We start from the raw sequence: 21,351 nt of genomic DNA, 5'->3' as shown, positions 1-21,351 counted from the left end.
CTATATAATGTTAAAAAGTCGTTAAAATATTTTGTGCTCACGCCACGTTTACTGTCAGGTTGTGAACAATCAACCGGTGCACACGCAGCAATTCAACGTACCTGGGATCGGTGAGATAAATCTCAGTTTCCTGGCGTCCCCGCAGAACAACGTGAACCTACTATTTGACAAGAACCAGAAGACTGGCATGCCAGGAGAGATTAAACCGCAACAGGTGAGGCAGATTCAAGCCACCCATTCTCAGATCGGCGTAAAACGAAATAGACCTTATTTGTTTATTAGTTGGACCACCAACAAAATTATATGAACACAGACAAAATATTCTACAAATATGGCTAAAATATTCTATAAATATAGCTGAACACATATAATTTTACTTATAGGTAGCCACAGCATGCAAAAAGTATGGTCGTACGAATAAATAGAATTTAAAATTGACAAATAAAAAGAACAGTACTATGACCTTGTTAGATATTATGTTTACAATGGCATCCTCCCCTATAAACTAAATAAGCTCTATAAGGGCCTAGTAACTTCCCTCACATGTTATTGGTATGATTAAAAACACTTGTTTGGTATGTCATCTCACCAGTCCACCAATCTGCAATGGATTTATGCAGCGTGATAAGTCTAAGCCAGTAGCTCCAAATTATCTATTGTAATGAGAAAGGCCTGCCCTATAGTGGACCGTTACAGTAGGCTGATAATGATGATGTTGAGTTATATATGACTAGCAGACGCCCCGCGGTTTCATCCAAGTAGTTTCCGTTCCCTTAGGAATACGAAGATAAAATATGACACTCACAAATAACGTGTATTTCTGTAAGTAAAAGAATCTTTTAAATCGGTTCAGAAGGTTCACATTCATTATCAGCCGATGGACGTCCATTGCTGGACATAGGCCTCTTGCATATACTTCCAAACACAACGGCCTCGAGCCGCCAGCATCCAGCGGCTCCCTGCAACCCGCTTGATGTCCTCGGTCCACCTAGTATGGGGGTGACCAAAAACGCTTTCCGGTGCTGGGTCGCCATTAAAGCTCCTTGGGACCCCAACATCCATCGGCGCTTCAAAATATGTGGCCTGCCCATTGCCAGTTTAGCTTTGTGACCCGCTGAGCTATGTCAGTGACTTTGGTTCGTCTGCGGATCTCCTCATTTCTGATTCGATCACGCAGAGAAACTCGAAGCATAACTCGATCCATCGCCCGCTGAGTGACTTTGTGCCTTCTAATATGGTCCATAGTTAGTGACCAAGTCTGGGATCCGCAGTTCATCACTGGGGACACACAGTGTTCGAAGACTTACGTCTTCAGGCACTGAGGAATTTTGGACGTAAAGATGTCACGAAATTTCCCGAACGCTGTCGGCGGTTCACCTTATTCTCGAAGTTGGACCTACCTAACTTTACCCCCTAGTCTCTTTTTAGTATAGATAGCAAATAAACAATGATTTGATTTGGTGATATCTTTTTTTATACAGATTGTTGACGGCCAAGCTCAAGTAGTCCAGCAACAGATAAGCATGGCCCAGCACGAGCCATCGCAGCATCATCAGACAGTCACTGTGGTCTCCTCTATGCCGAGCAGTATGGGGTCGCATCAAGTGAGTGCTCCTAGCTCAATAAGTTGCTGCAAAGCATACATTTTTGTGGACAACCTTATTTTTTGGAGTATGCAACAGACCTTCATACTCCAAAAAAAAAGAAAAGAAAGTTACATCGCTTCTTTACCCCATAGGTACAACAACAGCAAGCTTCGGGCGGCATCCAGCAGCAAGCTACTTTGCCACCTCTGCAGAGTCTCCCGCCTAACACTCAACATCCGCAGCAACTAAGGTAAATAAACAATAAATATAAATCATCCATACACTGGCAAACATCCATGCTCATCATACAAATAGTTTCCTTATGGGAACTCACGACCTTCGGTGTAGAAACCAGGGTAACTAACCACTTCTGTCTCTGATTGCCTCAGCGGCATTAACGAGGTATTTGAGCGAGCGCAGAAGCATCGCTTGAAAGGGGCCCGCAGGCAGAAATACAAAGATAGGCGAAACGGCTCTCTAAGGGTGTCTCCTCTGAAACTCGGACCTCGGGCCTTGTTTTGGCCTTAGTGTATCAGTCCGGGTGACCCCGTGATCGTGAGTTAAGAAACCAACGTCCGGGTGACATCACATAACGAGGAACTCGTCTTCGCCGGCGCTCTCAGGCCAAATACATAATTATATGAGCCGATGCCACTAACCACTGTGCCACTCGGTATTGATGTGTTAATTATTATTATTAACGTGTTGGTTTAAAAACGCGTGAGCTGTTATTCCAAAAACTACTGGTCTAATCCTACAGTCTATTCTAAGAATCTAAACCAACAGTAATTGCGTGTGTATATTTTCGTTTATTTTATAAACATAATCGTTTCTAAGGATCGTCTTAAATGCTAGATTGCAGAAATTCTCTTTTGAACTGTCGTCTTATCTCAGTAGTCAGTACGTTCATACAATTGTAAGATGTGCGAAGTGTTAGTGAAGAATTAGTGATAGCTTAAAGTCTCTAAAAATCCTAGCCGTGAGTCTTGTGAGTCTTGTGACCAACGAGATAATCTTGTGAAGACAAATATACAAAATTCAACCAGTGGCGGCGCAACCGGAAATATCGCTATTTCTTTCATCGCGTTGGTACGAGTGAATTTTTTTTTTCGCATCTGCTCTGATGATGATGTGTTTCAGCACCGACTGGGGCAATGGCCGCGTGCAAGTGATCCAGCAACCGTTGCAGAACAACACGTATTTGCAACAGCTGTACAACGCGCAGGGCCCGTTGCTGATGCCCGGCAATATTGCTCTGCATCCCGGCATCAATTCCCAGCAGATTCAGGTAAATCATAACATCACCGAACAATAATCGCTTGTATTGTACTGTACAAAAACATGCCGGCATTCTTGCGGACAAAGACGTCTCTATCAGTAGCCCAAAGAATTATTTGTGGTGTTTAACAAATAAGATGGATTTTATATCACAATAGAGCGAGCCGTCTCCTAAATTCAATTCAATACAGAACTGAGAAAAATCTATTTATCAAAGCAGAGATGGGCTTCTGAGATATAGAATATTGGGAGATGTTTTAATCGCATACATTAACTGTTTAGAGTGACCGTTAATTTATTATTTGTGGTTTTTGCCACTGATTAACGTGCCGTTTTCAGTCTAAGGATATTCGATTTTGAGATTGATTATGACGTGATTTTCATATCATGACACGCTACACAAAATCATTAAAAGCTTGTCAGACTTCAAATTCTGCAAAAACAGAGTCTTTTGCGAAATAATATCTATATACTGTTTATCAGTTCTTGCTTCTAACATTGAAACCCGTTGATCAAAAACCCAAACCCGTTGATTGCAATGGCAATGGTTGGTAGCAACCATTGGTAGTTAGATAACAATTTATCCTGTTAATGTGAATCTTTGATTTGCTGACGCTCCACTAGTTTCACACACAAACACGCCTGTCTGTACACAAACCAATTCAAATCATCTTCAGAATACAGAATATCTGTACCACGTTAGAAAAGTGGACCAAAGCTTAAATTTTTGTTAATTTTGGCATATAGATTATCTCGCTGCTATGACCTCGATTTTCCAATGCAGGCAAAAGTAGGTGTTGCGTAGTACGAAGGAATTAGTGACTCTTGTTTATTTTATTCTTTACAAGTTAGCCCTTTAGTAGGATAAAAAGGAGTAGGATAAAAAACCACACCCCTTTCGGTCGCGATGGAGGCCGTCAAAGATGATATTTTTTACATAGAACCTAGGATTGTACGAACCTGATACTAATACAATATGCAATGATCATAGCAAGTAAAAAGAGGTGACCTCCTCTCTCCTACGTCAATGATGATATACCTTGCATTTTAAAATACGTAAAACTTGGCTACGCCAAAATTATAAGTATGCGTATGAGGGACACATTTTAAGATCTATTTAAAAAAGTTCAATGTTCAATATTTAAAAAAGTTCAATGTTATTTATCCCGAAAATATTAATTTTAGAACACATGTTCCTTGAAAATTTTTAATTTGTTTTCGGTAAAGAATATAACCCCAGAGTTATGGCAAATACTCCCCAGCACCCTGTATATACGTATGTATGTATTTTATATAACATTGCGCATGTCACTAAGAATAATACCATTGCAGACGACTAGGCAACTACGCCTCTGAATATAGCTTCATTATACAGATTTAGCCATTCAGCCGCGCAAAAAAGTTACTTCGGACATCGTTTTTCAATTCCGGCTACCGCTTCATGCATATAAAGCGTTGAATATAATCTCATACTTTTGCATAGCCAGCCAGATATTCTAGTAGACTAGACAGTCCTATTTCCGCCACTATACCCATCACACGGGTACTTTGTCTGGTTCGTATATAATTAAATATTATTAAATACATTTGTAAGTTTCAAGAATTATTAGTCAAGTTTTAACTATCAGTTAAATACGAGTAAGTTTCTATACGTGTAGATGAAAAACTTTAAAAGAAGAATCATAATCAAATCCGTTTAGAAAAGGGTAGAAGCTAGCAATTGTGTTATAAATGGTGTAAAATAACTAAAAATATTGCAATTTCTATAGAGCATTTTAAACCAAAGTGCAAGTTTCTATCTGAGAAATATTTGTAGAGTATTTGATTAGTTTAATGTTTCTAAATATAATTTTGTGTAATTACAGGTGATAGCTGCCGGTAAGCCGTTCCAGGGTAACCAACTAGCTCCCCATATGCTGACTACGCAGGGCAAACAAGTCCTACAAGGCCAAGCTGGTGAGACAAGAGAAAATTTAATATTTTGCCTTTTTAACGTTAATTACTAAAAAAATTATACCTGCGGCACGCTATGAAGACCGTTCATGAGTGTAGAATTATGCCTTTGTCCATTATATCTATAAAATCTTGAAAGATTGACGCTATCACTAAGTTGATATGTGTTAATAGCGGACGCCCGTTTTGGAATTTAGTTTTTCACAAATCCCTCGAGAACCTTGGATTTTTCCGGAATGAAAAGTGTTAAACCAAAGTAAAATCTATTTCCATTTCAAATTTCTGCCAAATCGGTTCTATAGTAGTGGCGTTAAGGAGTAACAAAAAACATCTTTCGCGTTATACTTTTAGTAGGATGATAAATAATCAATTAAAGTTATTTGTATAATAGGCTTGTATTTGTGTAATTTTCGCTAACAATTCTGATTAAGAAGAAACTTCCCTTTTTTTACTTTTTGTAATAGTTATATTACTTTCAGCAATATTGATGAGATTCAAACATATTTTCTGAAATTATAAAGATTCGATAAATTATAAGTTTTACCATATTTTTTAATATTAAGTCCGCTCTACAATCCCGCCGCGTACAATCACTGTAGATTAAAGATTATCTTCAAAATCTTTCGTAAATGACTCGATGGGGATGATGACTAGGTTTGAATATATTGATTTCTCAGATACATTTAATTATACATAATTTATACATATAAAGCAAGAAATGTCTGGATATTTGCAAAATAAATAAGATTATAAAATTTCAAAATCTATTAAAAATCTTTTATCGCAATTATATGAAAATTCAAACAGTTTTAGATCCTTACATTAAATGTGACATTTATTAATATATGAACTATAAACATAAACTCATAAATAACAAAGATATTAGTAATTAGGTTTGGGATTAGTTAGATTTGTATGGGTGTCATACAAATCTAACGAATATTATTATAACGATTACCTTCGACGTCATTAATTCGTACCATTTTGTACCCTTTCTGTAGCTACGAAAGTAACGACCGCAGATACCCTGTTTCTTTTACAAAATTGGTTTACTATTAGCATACTCTTAATTTATATACAATTTAAAAAACTGTCATCATCCCTGTGCGAGAACCAAACCTGGATTTTTTTGCGTTTGTGGAGTCCACGCTGCGTTCGTGAAGTCGTTTTTGAAAGCCACAATACTCGAAAACGGTCATCATGTCATGCCTCAGATATAAGTTATTTTATCTTTTGTAATAGAAGTAGTAGAATTTATAGAGCTGCTATTTCTGAACTGAAAATTCAAGTCAAATTAACTTTACCTACCTAGAAGTTCAAGATGTAATTAATTTTGCGCTACATATTACTTTAATTTTGTACATTTAGAGATCATTTGTATTCTATTGCTTAAATTCAATATCTAATCGTCAATATTAATGGAACTAAGCCATAAGGTAATTTCTACACAATATATTTTAGAGTATATTGCACTTTCATTCTCACATAATTAGTCAATTGTATTTTTCATTTAAATAACCAAGAGTTGTATTCTATCTTGGAATTTTCTAGATAACTGGAACCGGTGGGAGAGTCATTACAAATAGTCAACTAACGTACTTGTAAACTGAGCCTACTTGAAATAAATGAATTTTGATTTTATGATTTTGCTTATTTACTAAATTTCTTATTGTATGATTTATTAATACAACAAAGAAGCATAATGCGAGTGTGAACTGTCACACTATTTAGTTTACAGTTAACTTTGCAGGTCTCACTACCTATCAGGAGCAAGGTTTATAACTGTGCCCTCAGTATAAGATATGCACGCTCGCAATTTCAGTGTCGTTCTCTTTATTATCTAATCACTGCGAAAAATAAATCTAATTTGTTTGGTTTTAAAGTTCAATATCGATTGAAGATCACGATCTTAAAATGTAACCTATTTTAATAAAGTAATGGTTTATAATGTACGCTTTAAAAGTTACATATATTTTTGTCTACTCTAGACGTTATTAAGTATCGACTCGAGAGTGACGTTATCTTTGCGGGCGTGCATATCTCATATTAATGGTCATGTTTGACATTTATGTTTGTATTTCGAGCCTCGTCGTTTATATGTGAATGTCTATGTGGTTAGGGGCCAAACGTTTTGTGTTTTTCTTTTTGATTGGCAACAATAGGGTATGCTCATTTTGGCAACCGCCGGTTTTTGGAAAAAAAATGTATCTAACGTGGGTTACAGTTGCGCAAATAAACAATATAAGGCGTTACAATTATTAAAACACCAATTAAAATTAATGTATACTTTTCCTAAGAAATGCTACTTAGGTGTAAAGGTATACAAATGTAGGTCCTATTCACAAAATAAGCTCTCGTTGTCTTGTAAAACTTTAACGTGACATGACAATGATTTAATATCGTTTTTATAACTTCAGCCTTCAGGCTTCAATGTAAAATATTCTGATACCATCATAAATTCTGAAACTAGAATTGAGTTGCAAAACCGTGTTTCTCAAAAAACATTGAAGGTGAAGGCAAAACGTATATGAATTATTGAACATGTTACAAAAAATGTAACCGATATAAATGCAGTATTTGTGTTTACCTAAACTTCTCTCATTTAAAATTCAAGTATTTCGAGTTTCCTTGTAACGCTATATTCTAAACGCGCTTTGTATATTCTAATAAACCAAGCCGACCAACATATCGGTTCCAATTTTTGGCGATGTCAAAACGTACCTACTTAATGGATTTGTGTCAGGCTTTTTCTTTCATTGACAGCCGTTTTCAAATAACCTAAAGCTCGTGCGCTGTAGCAAGGTGCGGATGACAGTTAATTTTACTCTTGAAAGTTTGCAGCGATTCACGATAAGTACGTATTATGAACGTCATACGGTAACTATCACCCGCACCAAGCTACAACGCACGAACCATACACGTAATTTGTCGATGATTTGTTTATGAAACTTATCAGTTGAAGCAAACAGATTATAGAAAAATAACAATGTTGCTAAGTAACTTAATAAGGCATTGCTCGTAGACAGGGAATTGAAAACGGCAGTTATGGATTTATTTAAAGTTTTAAGGTAGTTGATGCTTACAATAATAAATAATCGTTGCAAGTGCCAATTTTGGTTCTGCTTTTCATATACTCGATTTTTTATTATTTCATTTCTCAGTTTCGTTCATTTCATTTCTATATGTCATGCCCTATTTTTTTATGCCTAAAAATAAATTTCATTAAACATGCTTGTGTAATGAATACAATTAGATATTTTGTATCAATAGCAATATTATTTACAATACAAAAAATAATTGTTATGTAAGTTAACAATCTAATTCCCTTATTGACCAAGCATTTTACCTGTGCAGCGAAAATGGGCTTTGCAGTGGCTCACCATTTGACCTTAATGTTCTTTTGAAGTACGTAAAACAAATTCCTGCGGTCGGATTTTGAAATTCGACCTTTGTCTAACGTTTGCGATTTACGATTTTAACGTTAACGTTCATCGTTTACGATTTGCAGAAGAGAAGAGTCTCCAGAATGACACTACCTTGCTCTTTCAATTAACGTCTCTGTTCCATTTATTTGTCCTCATAAGCAAAATAAAAGACGTTATGTCTGTTGAATGAACGTCATTTATGAAATACTTCGAATCAAATATTTGTAGATATTAAATATTCGATCGCATAATAACATTTACTTTGCAGTTACATTTGTAGATGTGAACGTGGTAGTTTGAATGGCGGTGGTGTCTTGTATAATGTTATCATTCGACATTTGCGCACGAAATTACATCAATGTCCTTTTTGTTACGAACAGCTCCATTCCCTGGATACACGACGATACCAACAATTCCCACAACACAAAATCAGACGTTCGTGTTCAGTCCACTGGGCGTAATCAACTCGCAGCCGAGCATTTTGCCCGCTCACTCTCAGTCCACCGTCTCAGGCATTGGGCAGCAGAAACCCGGGGAAATGCATAAGGTAAATTTATATATAATCTGTAGAATTACAACTTGTGTAACATAATATAAAAGTTAATGTCACTTTCAACATAGTTTAAGTGAACTTGGGGTCGTTTGAGATAGCAGGTCTTTTTGGACAGCCTTTATGGGGTTTAAAAGTAGTCCAGAATTCAGGGTACTCTTTTTAAGAATAGATTACTGTTGATCTAATTTTCCGTGAATCATAGGACCGGGATAACGTAATAAGCAATTTGTAAGACAATTGGTTATTTTGATGACCTCGTCGTAAATACCAATTGGGAGTTGGGAGTGTCATCAAAAATATTGTTGTTTTTTACTGTTGCTTATATAATAGTTATGTAGTTTGACGGTTTTACTTCTGACATCGTCGACAGTATACAATCTCATATGATATTATGATAATTAATGTATTGTATCCTCGTTGTTTAGGTGATGAGCGGTGGGAAAGTGACTGGTGCCAAAGTAGGTGGTGGCACACAGACCGTGCCAGTACAGGCCCAGTGCGTGCAAGTCTCCCAACCGGTGTTAGGCCAGCAGCCACAAGCCCAGATCATCAGTCCACTGCAGGTATATTGAGCTCGCTTCACGTTTATGTTATATTAATAAGGGACCCGACTACTGCATACAGTCGGATAATCATCGTTTTTCAACGACTTTTCGTTTTTACGACCATTTAACATGTTTTTTTTTGGTTTTCCAAAAAATATGGCCTTGACAATGTCATTTTTAAAGTGGCAGTATATTAGTTGTAGTAGAAAGTAATACCGTTATTTTAACGAATTCACGTCATTTCGTTGAAATAGTCATGTTAGATGATCGAAAAAACAAAACAACACTGCCCACTTAACGTAAAATAACCTTGTCAAGGTCATTTCGTTAAAATATCGATGAAAAACTATGATGTAGTTGCTCTACATACATAACTCTCCAGGAAATTAAGTTCGGTTTCATAAATGGAAAATATTTGTGAAATAAACTTGGTTTCTTAGTACAATATGCGCGCAATCTTCTAGTCCGCTCTGAAGTTGGAACATGTAGAATTTCGCAGCTATACTCGTATATACCTCGGTGATGTTTTCGTATATTGCGCTATGTGCCTGTTCAGTGCGGACTGGAATTAATTCCTGGAATCAGGAATTTGAATAAGCTTCTGCGAATTTATCTAACCAATATACATTTACCATGCAGTGCACGGCGAGTTTTTTTTTATATCTTATATTTATATTTCAGTTATTTTTATAGTTTATATTTCGTGTTGATTTGAAACGAATTTTCTGGCCTGATGTTTATATACGTAAATGATGTTTATGATGTGTATAGTTACGTTGCTTTGGTATTATTATATATTTTTTGTTTTTTAGGTAAGACGGAATGGGTATTATGAGTAAAGATTACGTAGAAACAGTTTCACCACTTTTATAAGTCGCACCGGCAAAATTAGTTTTAACAACTTCGACTAACGAGAGACATGCTTTACGTTAATTTTAAATACAACAATAACAGATAGTACTAGATCTGGCATAAAGTATATATACCCTCATCTGTTATATATTTGTATAATTGGGATAACACATAAATTATAGAAAATATTTACATTGACCATCGATGTCCTATTCAAAAGTGGATGCACAATAAGCGACCAAAAACGTCCCCACTCAATGAGCGGACGTTTTTGGTTTCTTGGCACTCAATTCAAGTAGTCGCATTTATAAATTCAACCTTAAACTCAATTCTTAAGGTTGAATTTAGGATTTTATTGATTGAATATTGGACCTATATTTAAGGGCCTTTAGTATAATTTTCTTTACCAATAATTCTAAAACTGTCAGAGCAAAATTGGCCAGTTTTCAACCTATAGAGCGTAATCGCAAATATAGCTTTTTCTTTCGTTACGATGGAAAATAATCATCTTTCTCTCGTTTCAAGATACGTCGTCGTATCTTATGTCTACCGCAGTACTTATTGGTTTAACTTACAAAAGTGGTAGTATTGTTCATACATAATACTTTGATTTAAATTATAACCCCGCAGCATTCCAATATATAGCTACTGTCGAAAAACACAACTGACTTTCGGTTTTTTTGGTAATGTATTTTGAAAAGCTTGAATCATGGGCCGGTGTTTGCAGGCCGGCAGTCAGACTATGCAGTTCGCGCCTTGGCAAATCTCCGGCGCTCTACCGCAGGTGTGGACCGGCGGATTGCAGGCGGGTACCCTGCCCGCTGGCGGCCTCCTCGCTCCGAACCCCATCTTCATCAGGGGCACCCAACCTGAAGCTCAGACCTCCATGTTCATACAGCATTCACCGCAGAACAACGTGCAACACAACAGTTAGTATTCATCTTTACCTAACCTTTCAACCATACAACTTTTATGCCTAAACAACCCATGTATATCTCGTGAAGACAAAATAACATATTGTTTACCAATATCACCGAACCGGATATATCACTCTCTGTTTCATTACGATAGGACGAAAAAGACAGCGATATTTCCGGTTCGGCCGTTCGTCATTTTGTCTTTGAGTTCTTGAGATGTGTGGTGGCGTGTTAAACCTTCTTGTCAAAAACAAGTATAGTGCCACAAAGTTATCTGGTCCGGTGATGGTGTCGCCGTTGTCGTTTGTCACATAAATCTTTTAGTATAAAGTTTTGAAAAATGGGACCGTCAAGATGGCCTTTACGCTAGTTCCAGTTTTGGCCACTCAAAAGTTTGTGGCACTATAAGGGTAAATAAGAAACGTGGATCAAGTATAACACTTACACAGTGGAACTATTATCCAACGAGCGAGCGACTATATGAATAGTTATTAGATAGTTCGCTGGTAAGACTTTGAGTTTGACTTTAGGCTAAAGTATGTGCGTGGGCGCATTGCATGAAATACAGAATGTAATTTTATCATAATACATTTTATATAAGAAAATGCCGTACAGTTATATTCTGTACCATATGACAATACTTGATTACTTTGAAAATATAACAATTATTTACAAAGATTGCGATTTTATGGTATTTATGTGCAAAGCGAATTGTCTTGATTTAGCGACTGTGGTGTTTTAGCTGCATTGCGATTTTCGACAGACGACATCTTGCAAACAAATTTGTATTATATGTGTTATCATTCCCACTATCATAAGTAGGAATACGAGAGCAATCATTTTGCAAATTAAGTCAAAATGCGACACATGAGAAGCCATCACGACATGTCACAACATAAGTGTAAACGTTGCCATACAAAATGTATGATACCGGTTCTGTACTGATGACAATTTAGACAAATATAATTCCGCTTACAGTCACACACGTGACGCACCTAGAGAATTGTTCCATCGAACTCTACAGTTCGACTTCCTAAGGCCCATGACATTCATAGACATTCCTCAACTTAGAGCATTTACATGAGTCCATTGTTGAATTCCTCAGCATATTGATAATCACAATTCTGGTGTCAAGTTGCTTGAACTTCAAGTTCGATATTGAGGAACGTCTACTAATACGGGCCTAAGGGTCTCCCCTAGCATCTGGTTTATTGCTGTGTTCCAAATGTTTGTGAACTTGTAATGTGTCGTATAGTGTACACACTTCACATTACAAGGTCATTAGGTGCTTTCATATCCATACTAATATAATAAATAATACTTAATACTAATATAATAAAGTTAAGGTTTTTTAAGTGGAGATAGTTGAAAGGATGGGGAGTGACATAAACTACTTTTTGTCTCTTTCTAACCCCCACTTTCCTAAAATAGGGGGTGGAAATTTGTATGCAGAATTTGTAGATGTAGGTTAGGTATGGTTTGGATATCAAATAGTGAGCAAAGATTTATTATTAACGGTGTACCTTTAAAATGTCTTGATATTGCAGGTATTTTTAATCAGAAACAACAAGTTACAATAGTAGCTATTGTTACACAGATGCCGCCGTATCGTGCGCCACCGCCACTGCTGGCAAACCGCGCGCCGCATCCGAAGGCATCGCGAAAGGGTCGCGCACGCTGTCCAACATCCTGCCGTCGAGCGTCATCCGCCCCGCGTCCTCTGTCTCCACGCAGACCAGCGCGAACCAAGCACAGAATCAGGTCACGTATCGCATTCGTTTACAACTCGGCCCGAACATTTGTTTCACTTTGACATCTTGTTCGAGTGACACGCATAATACCGCACATTTATTTCGCCTAAAGATTTCTGTTTATTTTTCCCGAGCCGTAATATTAGGCAAGTGGACACTTTTTTTAAATATTCTTAAATAGTTCTACTAGATATCGTTCTACAAGACTGAAAAAAAAATTTCATTTTTTTTTGTTACATGAAAATTTTAGTTTTTAAATATATTTTTGACAATACAAGCTAAAACGCCTGTCGGCCATGACTATTCTACATTTCAACTGTTTCATGACGTCACTATAATAAATCCCATATAAATGTAGCGTTTAACAAAAATTTTAGTTAACAATTAGTTCGACGTTAGTGTGTTAGTGACGTCACAAAATGGACGACAGTGTTTTTGACGTTTGGAAAATGTGAAAATACGTTTGAAATAACATAAATAAAATTGTTTGTCATATGGAATCGTTAAGGTATATTAGGACAACACTAACTCGAGGTGTCAAAGTAAACTGAATGTTCAGACCTAGTATAATTAAGCATACTGGGCCAATCAATATACCATTTTTGCCTCTATATGGTATTACTCTATTAGTCAATAGTCAATAAATAGTCAAGTCATAAATGTTTACAATGGTGGCATAGTTGAAAACATCTAATTGTATGATAGATGAAATATTGGCGAACAATGGATTAATTTGTTTTACTAATCACCGCGAGAAAACGATTAATCCAAACAACAACACGTACGATGAAAACCACACTACGTAAGTTTCACTCCATAACCGTTCTCTCCTTTATCTTAAATTAAATTTAACTAATTCTGTAATTTTCAATTACAAGTACATTGTTTCTTTTTGTTTTATTTGTTGTTTTCTTTCTTGCTATACTATATAAATAAAACCAATTTAATTCAACATCGCTGAAAAATACTCTTAAAATGATGTGAAGTGAGTTATTGAAGGTCTCCGTGGTGCTTTGGTATGCTCGGTGGATTTACAAGACGGAGATACTGGGTTCGATCCCTGGCTGAGCCGATTGAGGCTTTCTTGATCGGTCCACTTCTGGCTTAAAGACGTACCGCTAAGCAATTAACGTTCCGGTACAATGTTGTGTAGAAACCAAAAGGGGGCTGGATTTTCATCTATCTCCTAACAAGTTAGTCCGATTCCTTCTTAGATTGAATTATCACTTTCCATCAAGTGAGTCAGTGAAACGCATACATAAACGCAAACGTAGGGGTTATTTGCTGGGCTTGGCGATGCCGTTTAGATTAGTCGGTTTCACGGGGTAATAATATGGGTTCGTGTACTTCTAGATGTTTCTAATTACCACCATTGAAATTGAAAGAGTTTTATTGAGAGTATTGTTAACCCTCGTAGGCCCGGTTTGCGCTTAATTGGCAATACACTTGTCAGAATTCTTTGCAGTGCTGCCAACTAAAGAAGACTGCAGACTTTTTTTTCTTTTTTGTAGCCTAATTTTATTTGTAATAATATGCAATAATTTAAATTTATATTTTTTGAGTTCTTTTTTCATTTTCTCCCCAAAATTTTGCGTTATATTTTGCGTTATAATATACATATAAAATTTATTTCTGAAGTGAGATTTAGAGTCTGGCTAGGGAAAGTAGACTGAAATTGCCTGTCAAATTTAAAAAATCATTTAAACAATTAAAAAAAACATGCGTTTTCATTATTTGTTTAAATTACTTTTTTTTTTTGTAATTACATTACTACCTATGTATAAGCATTAAACTCAGTTATTCCAATATTTGTACCGTAATGTTCAGAATTTACTCTGATTTTTTTATTATTTGATTTCAGTCTCTAATTTCATTAGCCAAACTCTAGTGTTGCAGATTTTGTTACTTTCAATTAAGAATTATTTCCGCTTGTTACTCCATTCGTTTTTTTTTAATTTTCGAAGTGGAGAACAATGCTGGACAAGGTCTACTAGTAATCAACAAATCATGTAAGCGAGATATCTCATACAAATACAGGGTAAACAGAGGGGGAAACCTGGCGTACGATCGCCGGCACCGACTTCCAAACAGGACGCAGCTAATCAGACTAATAAAATGCAGCATCAAATGCAGCAGCCGAAGCAGCAGTGAGTAACCGGGTCCGGCCACATTGACCCAACCTGAGGCCTTTCTGAAGTGCAACTTTTAATAGACTCACACATACACACCCACTAATAATTTATTATCGAACAAAAGTGAGTTAAATCGAAATTTATAACGACGTTTGCCTGGTGTATACTTGTTTAAAGTTCTAGACCAAGTAACTACATTAATTGGTTCTGATACGGGTCTACATTCTGATTCCTCGGCACTTGCTAGGAGTTATGCGTCTCTAAATACAGGAATTTTGTCGCTATAATATAAATCCCATATAGTGAAAGAACGAAAGAAAAAAGCGAATAATGGAACTGTGAATAAGGTGCATTGATACTTTAGTGGCCAAGGCCCAAGAAGAAAGAATGCATTGACGAATGGAAATATTTCATCCCTTCTATTTGTATTCAAAGCTTTCAATATTAAATGCCGAGCTTTATAGTCTTGTAGACATTCTAATGAGATAGACACGTTTGACAAAAATTACTAACTGGCAACTGCAATTTAACTTTTGTGTAGATTGTCAATATTTCGGCTTAAGTCACTTTTGTTATGGAGCTACAATTGACCTTGGTGGATTTTATCTAACTAACAGCACTTAAACTAACACATTTTGCTTTATACTTATGCAGAGCCGGCGTTCAATAGCTAGACGTCACGGTAAGGAGATTTTAAGAGATTAACCATAAATGGCCATAAAAATCATTAATTAAAAGTTAGAAAGTATATCTGGCGAATATACACGCTAATAATGTAGCTTTCTATTAGTGAAACAAATTTGCCAAGAAATTCTTCTGAGCCTGTTACTAGGAACAAAAAATCTTATCTCTTTATAATATTAGTGTAGATGTTTAAATTATTATTTTAATTCTAGGTGTAGTGTGGTTAATCTCTTAAATTACCCTGCGATTGGCCCCTGCCGTATCAGTACCGTAGCTAGGGCCATTAGCGGCCGTTAATTAAGAATTATCGCCGGTATAGTTTTTTAATTTTAAAATACCCACTAAGTTTTCGTAGTCATGATAATAAAGTTTTAACCAAATCCTGAAGATTATAATTTAAAATCTTTCTTTTCTTCAAAGCAAGATAAAAAGTTTTTCCAAGTTTGATAGCAGTGACAGTAATGTGATAATTACAGCTTCTTTAGTTTTGAATAATTACTAACACATACGAGTATATGCATGGTTTAGACACTCGTCTATGTGTTGCCAGTTGCAACAAATAGCACGGGTTTATTACTTGACTACGAAAATTTAAATTTTATACATTTATAGGAATTATATATTATTTGTGGATATACAAAATATAATGTATAATTGAATTTTGGTTTGATAAGCATAATTGAGAGTGATAGTTAGAGTTTGTGCAACCCTTTTTTTCTTTTTTTCTTTAGAGGAGCAATCTTAGAGTAAAATGAATTTAAATGAAATAGTATTGACAATCTAAGACTACGAATTTTTATGTAATAAGTCCATCATAATGTATAAATTAAATACCATAGATTTTTGAACATTTTACTCTGACTTTGATTCATCAACACGCACTTGAACCGTTAGCGTTATCGAGATTCCTAAACTCGTAACATTTGTGGCACATTTTTTAATCAGTATATATTAATTTCATTATATTTAACGACTTTAATTGCGTGTTTTAAATACATATTTATCATGATTGGCAATAGCTACTGAATTATTTCAGTTATGCGGTAAATAACATGTGGTATTTATAACAAAGAACATACACACATTTTTATGTGTATTAATAATTAAAATAAAATTTAATGATTTAATTGTGATTTAATCACAACATTCGAGATTTTTGAAATCTTAATAAAGTCGATGGCTTATGCTCTAGCTACGGCGCTGTTTCTATGGGTATTATGGCTAGCGCACTGAAACTGAAGCATGATCTCTTATTAATTAACATAATAATAGTTAGTGAGAAACTTACAAGGTTCCGCACCTTAATTTAAAATTAATTTTTAATTTAATCTTATCAACGGTTTAACGCCGCGTTGGTAGTAAAGAATTTTATATTAAAATATAAGTAAATATTTCGATTATTTTCGATCTCACAAACGAAATTTCAATGATAATTTTATAGACGATTTTTTCTTACACATACTTAAACCTTAATGCCCCCTACATTATTCCTATCTTCATATTTTAATTTGGAAAACTGATACACAAGTTTTCTTGTATTTCCTTTTTACTTTACAGTGATTCTATTCAAATTCTTTAAGTGCGAAGCCTTAAAAGCGATACACATGAAATTGTACAATTTCAACGTATGTAAATCTTGAAGAATAATAAGATCTCATTCTTTATGAATATATTTTACCTATATTATTAAAATTCTTTCTGATAAAAATCAGTTTAATTCTGCAGAACAAATGTTTAAAAATAATTATATTCCCCGATTCCTTAATTTATATACATACTATGTATATGATATTAATTGATCTTTGTCACAGAACAAATTACTTTGCCTCATGTTACGGAAAGTAACAAACAGTCTTTATAGTCTTATAACTAATTAACTAAATTAAATTTCTACGTAATAATTTTAAAACTGCATTTAAAAAGATTTTTATTAATATAATTCTTGTAACTTTCACAATATTGTCTATTTCTAATCACCATTTCCGAACATTGATGGACCCTATCATCATACTCATACTTCTGATAATCTCCCATCTTCCAATCGTCTATCTCTACTTAAACCTCCACCATTCTTCTCATTATTTTTAATTTGTGTTATCAATTTGAAAGTAATCGAGGGATACTATTTGTCCAAGGTCTTGCAATCATGTTTTTAAATTGCGGTAAGGAATTTCCTTTACTACAAGATAGCCCTGCTTGCGCAGGTACTCGTGATTTAAAATGTTCCACTACACATACATAAAGTATGTATATTTTAAAAACAACTCAACCTTTTCTTAATTATTTGGACAAGAGAAAACTTCTATTTTTCTCCCATATTCTTCTTCAGCGTCAAGCTTTAATATTCAACATATAATATGTTTGATTTCCAATCATATAATACCATAAATAAGTAGAGTATAAAGCTTAACTGAATACTCTATGTTTTATTTTAAAAAACTGTTAGGGTAAAGTCCTAAAAGGAATCATTAATTTATTACACATAATATTGCGCATTATCTTAGGTACACTGCACTTTGTTTGTAAAATTTAAAGCTTTGTAATATATTAGATAGAAATTTCAGTAATTTTGCTTTCTAAATATAATAATTTCACATGGTTTTTTAAATACATAATATACACCATCAGAGCTTGGAAGCATTGCGAATACATCGTTGATTGGTGTAGGCTGACCAGTTATAGTTATATCAAATATACTAAGAATAAAAAACCTTTTAAAATCAGGGCGACCGAACTGACTTTGTTAAAGAAGAATGCCCGTTTTACTAAGGATTTTTTTTCTTACTAAAAATTTCCGTGCATTCATGGTTGTTGTTTTATCTTATGGACAATAAATCTTAAATCATGTTTTCTAAAGCTTTTATTTAACTTGCAATTTATATATGTGTCGGAGGATTAGATAGTAGCGCCATCTTACATTAATTATAGTAACTCATTAGGTGGCGATATGCTGTTAGAAACGTCAAGGAGTACGTCTCGTTTATCTGTCAGTTGTTTGTCTGTGGACATTTGTCAGTTGACGGTAGCGGTAGATTTCAAGTTGATTCAAGTGAACGTTTAGCTGAATCTAGTCAGTTTAGCAGAGACTGAAGGAATTAGGTGAGTCAGTTATCCGCATAGTGAGGCCATTATGATATGATGATAACATTGCACTGTTAGTTAGCTGGAAGGCAACGAGCGAGCGAGGAAGGAGAGTATCGGCTAGCTGTACTGACGTCTTTAATCTTGCTTCTAGCGATTGCCAGCCCGTAATCTCGCTCGTGCTTGACTACCTGCCCTATGATAGATAACCCTGGTTTACATGTAATAGTATCAGCGCTGTACTTGATCAATATTGTAGTTAGAGGGTAGAACTGTATTAGCAAGTTAAGCGGTCGTTCCGGTAATGATCGATAGTGTTACATTGTGTATCTGCCATCCTTGACACGTAAAGCTTAGAACCTGCTCTGAGGCTACGGCTTCTTCGTTATCGAAAGTGGAATTTAGTCATATCCCCCGATAACATAAGTGTTTTCCTCTTGTGGTATTTCTGGTCAGGCTATACCAATTTTTTTTATCTAAACAGCTGTTGCGCTATTTACTCTACAATATAAGTTAAACATAAAAAAGCAATATCTAAAATGCATTTCAAATTAAATTTAGTAACAGGTGCATAAGTTTTCTGAGTCCAAATAACAAAATTACTTTTTCTAAACCTCAGCAGGCTGGGCCCTAATTTAATTGTTTAAACATGTCTAATTTGGTCTTAGTAAACTTGTGTATAAACAATAAAAAAACATAAAGTAAAACCTATAATTTTCTGTATTCTGAGATATTGAATAGTGTATTGATGCATGGTTTTTAATAGGTACCTCTAAAGTAAGCTAGTGCCAAATTAGGCACGTTTATTTTTTTTTAGGATTTCAATTATGGGTGTCGCTTTTAATGTAAAATATATCTATTGTAATTATAATTGAAAAGTTATCAAACTCGTATTTTAAAAAGATCATGATTTTTGTTATTAAGATGATATATTTTACGTAAATCGATAGTATTATATGATATTAAATGATTATGAAACACGGCTAAAACTCACGTGATATTACGTCGGAGTATACCCGACGTAATATCACGTGAGTTTTAGCCGTGTTTCATAATCATTTAATATGAATAACACTCACGATAGTTTAAATTCTAAAATTATATGATATATTGTGCTGCCATTTTAAGACTGCCTTTTGGTAGTTAATCGTACAAAGGTCATCAGTAAAGTTACATAGACATGGCAGCGGCATGCACTTTATAGAGGCATAAATGCACTGCCTACTGCCCTAGAAAATATTGCTCATGACAGTACAAGTAAAAAGATCGGGAAAACGACGCACGCACGCTTGGCTTTGGGAGTAACACGGTGTGTTACGGAAAGTGTAATCGGGCGAGGTGAACGGACCTTGAGAAGGAGAGCCGTAGCCGCGCCCCTACGTAACCGCTGACACTTAAAATCTTGTATTGCGTAGCTTTAAAAGATTGCATCTGACTATATAACAATTCATTTTCATTGAGCTTAAAACACAAACAACAAGCAAGAGAGCGCATAGAATTAATATATGAGTTATATTTTATTCAGTACTTTAAAATATGACTAATTTATACAAATTAAGTTTAGCAGTAGTTACAGTACAAATAAAAAAATAATAATACACAGATATAACGTACTTAATTGAAAATGATGATTATCAAACGAAAATGTAATTGAAATTAATGTTTACGTATTTGGTAAGCACTTTGTGTTCCAAAATGCATACCTTAGGCCAAAACCCTGTGCACGTAACTGGGCGTCGAGTACCGCATGATTCTGATGACTAGTCAAGTTTGCCGTAGTATATAATGTTATGCATTGTAAACCCCATAGGTACAGTACAATATAGTACCTATCCCATATTATTTTACTCACTCCACGAAGCAGGCGTAACACATGATGCTATTTCTTTCAATTTGTATAGCAATTTGTGACATTTAAGCATTTAATAGCACGTCTTTTTTGCTTTATCACTAATCATAATTTAATATATAAGCTGGTGACAGTAACGACTTTAAATTGCAGCTGGTTTTCTATTGCTTTTACCCTAACATAAATTATATTGAAGAACTTGTCTATTCTTTACTGTTATTTTCGACCAATAGCGTGGCAATGAAAATAGACTATCGCAGTCGTCCCATCGCAATGAATGAGCAAGCAATACTTCAACTCTACCTGTATTAGTCCGCAATGTATTTTTCTCTTTAGTTCCGTAGGGTAGGGTTGGGTAGGGAATAGGGATATGCTATAGGGGTAGGCAAGGAGTAATAAGGTAGGGGTAGAGAAGAAGTAAGTGCACACAAGTCAAAGTGAACTTCAACGGTGTTCGCTGGTAAGAGACTATAATATTTTGCTAGTTTATATCACTAGCGTTGACTAAGGGGTTTAATATATAAGCTGGTGACAGTAATGACTTTAAATTGTAGCTGGTTTTTTACTGCTTTTACCATAACATAAATTATATTGTCTATTCTTTACTCTTATTTTCGACCAATAGCGTGGTAATGAAAATAGTCTCTCGCAGTCGTCCCATCGCAATGAAAGAGCAAGCAATACTTCAACTCTACCTGTATTAGTCGGCAATGTATTTTTCTCTTTAGTTGGGTAGGGTAGGGGT

The 21,351-nt window shown here is 35.2% G+C and overlaps 1 protein-coding gene across 2 annotated transcripts in view; it reads left to right on the top strand.

The window, feature by feature from the left end:
• LOC112048006 (polyhomeotic-proximal chromatin protein) overlaps positions 1 to 21,351 on the top strand; it is a 68,172-nt gene that overhangs the window by 12,109 nt on the left and 34,712 nt on the right. Inside the window, exons 5-14 of one of the 2 annotated variants that reach the window (XM_052890468.1) lie at positions 59 to 214; positions 1,482 to 1,604; positions 1,739 to 1,836; positions 2,727 to 2,874; positions 4,730 to 4,820; positions 8,623 to 8,789; positions 9,221 to 9,358; positions 10,920 to 11,121; positions 12,707 to 12,870; positions 14,898 to 15,007. In XM_052890468.1, coding sequence (XP_052746428.1) covers positions 59 to 214; positions 1,482 to 1,604; positions 1,739 to 1,836; positions 2,727 to 2,874; positions 4,730 to 4,820; positions 8,623 to 8,789; positions 9,221 to 9,358; positions 10,920 to 11,121; positions 12,707 to 12,870; positions 14,898 to 15,007 — 1,397 coding nt within the window. The remainder of the gene's footprint in view (positions 1 to 58; positions 215 to 1,481; positions 1,605 to 1,738; positions 1,837 to 2,726; positions 2,875 to 4,729; positions 4,821 to 8,622; positions 8,790 to 9,220; positions 9,359 to 10,919; positions 11,122 to 12,706; positions 12,871 to 14,897; positions 15,008 to 21,351) is intronic. The other variant, XM_052890469.1, reaches the window with a different exon arrangement.

This window comes from Bicyclus anynana, chromosome Z (assembly GCF_947172395.1).
Source record: "Bicyclus anynana chromosome Z, ilBicAnyn1.1, whole genome shotgun sequence".
NCBI classification, from domain to species: Eukaryota; Metazoa; Arthropoda; class Insecta; order Lepidoptera; family Nymphalidae; genus Bicyclus; species Bicyclus anynana.
The sequence above is the reverse complement of the archived record's forward strand: the minus strand, read 5'-3'. Positions and strand labels throughout refer to the sequence as shown.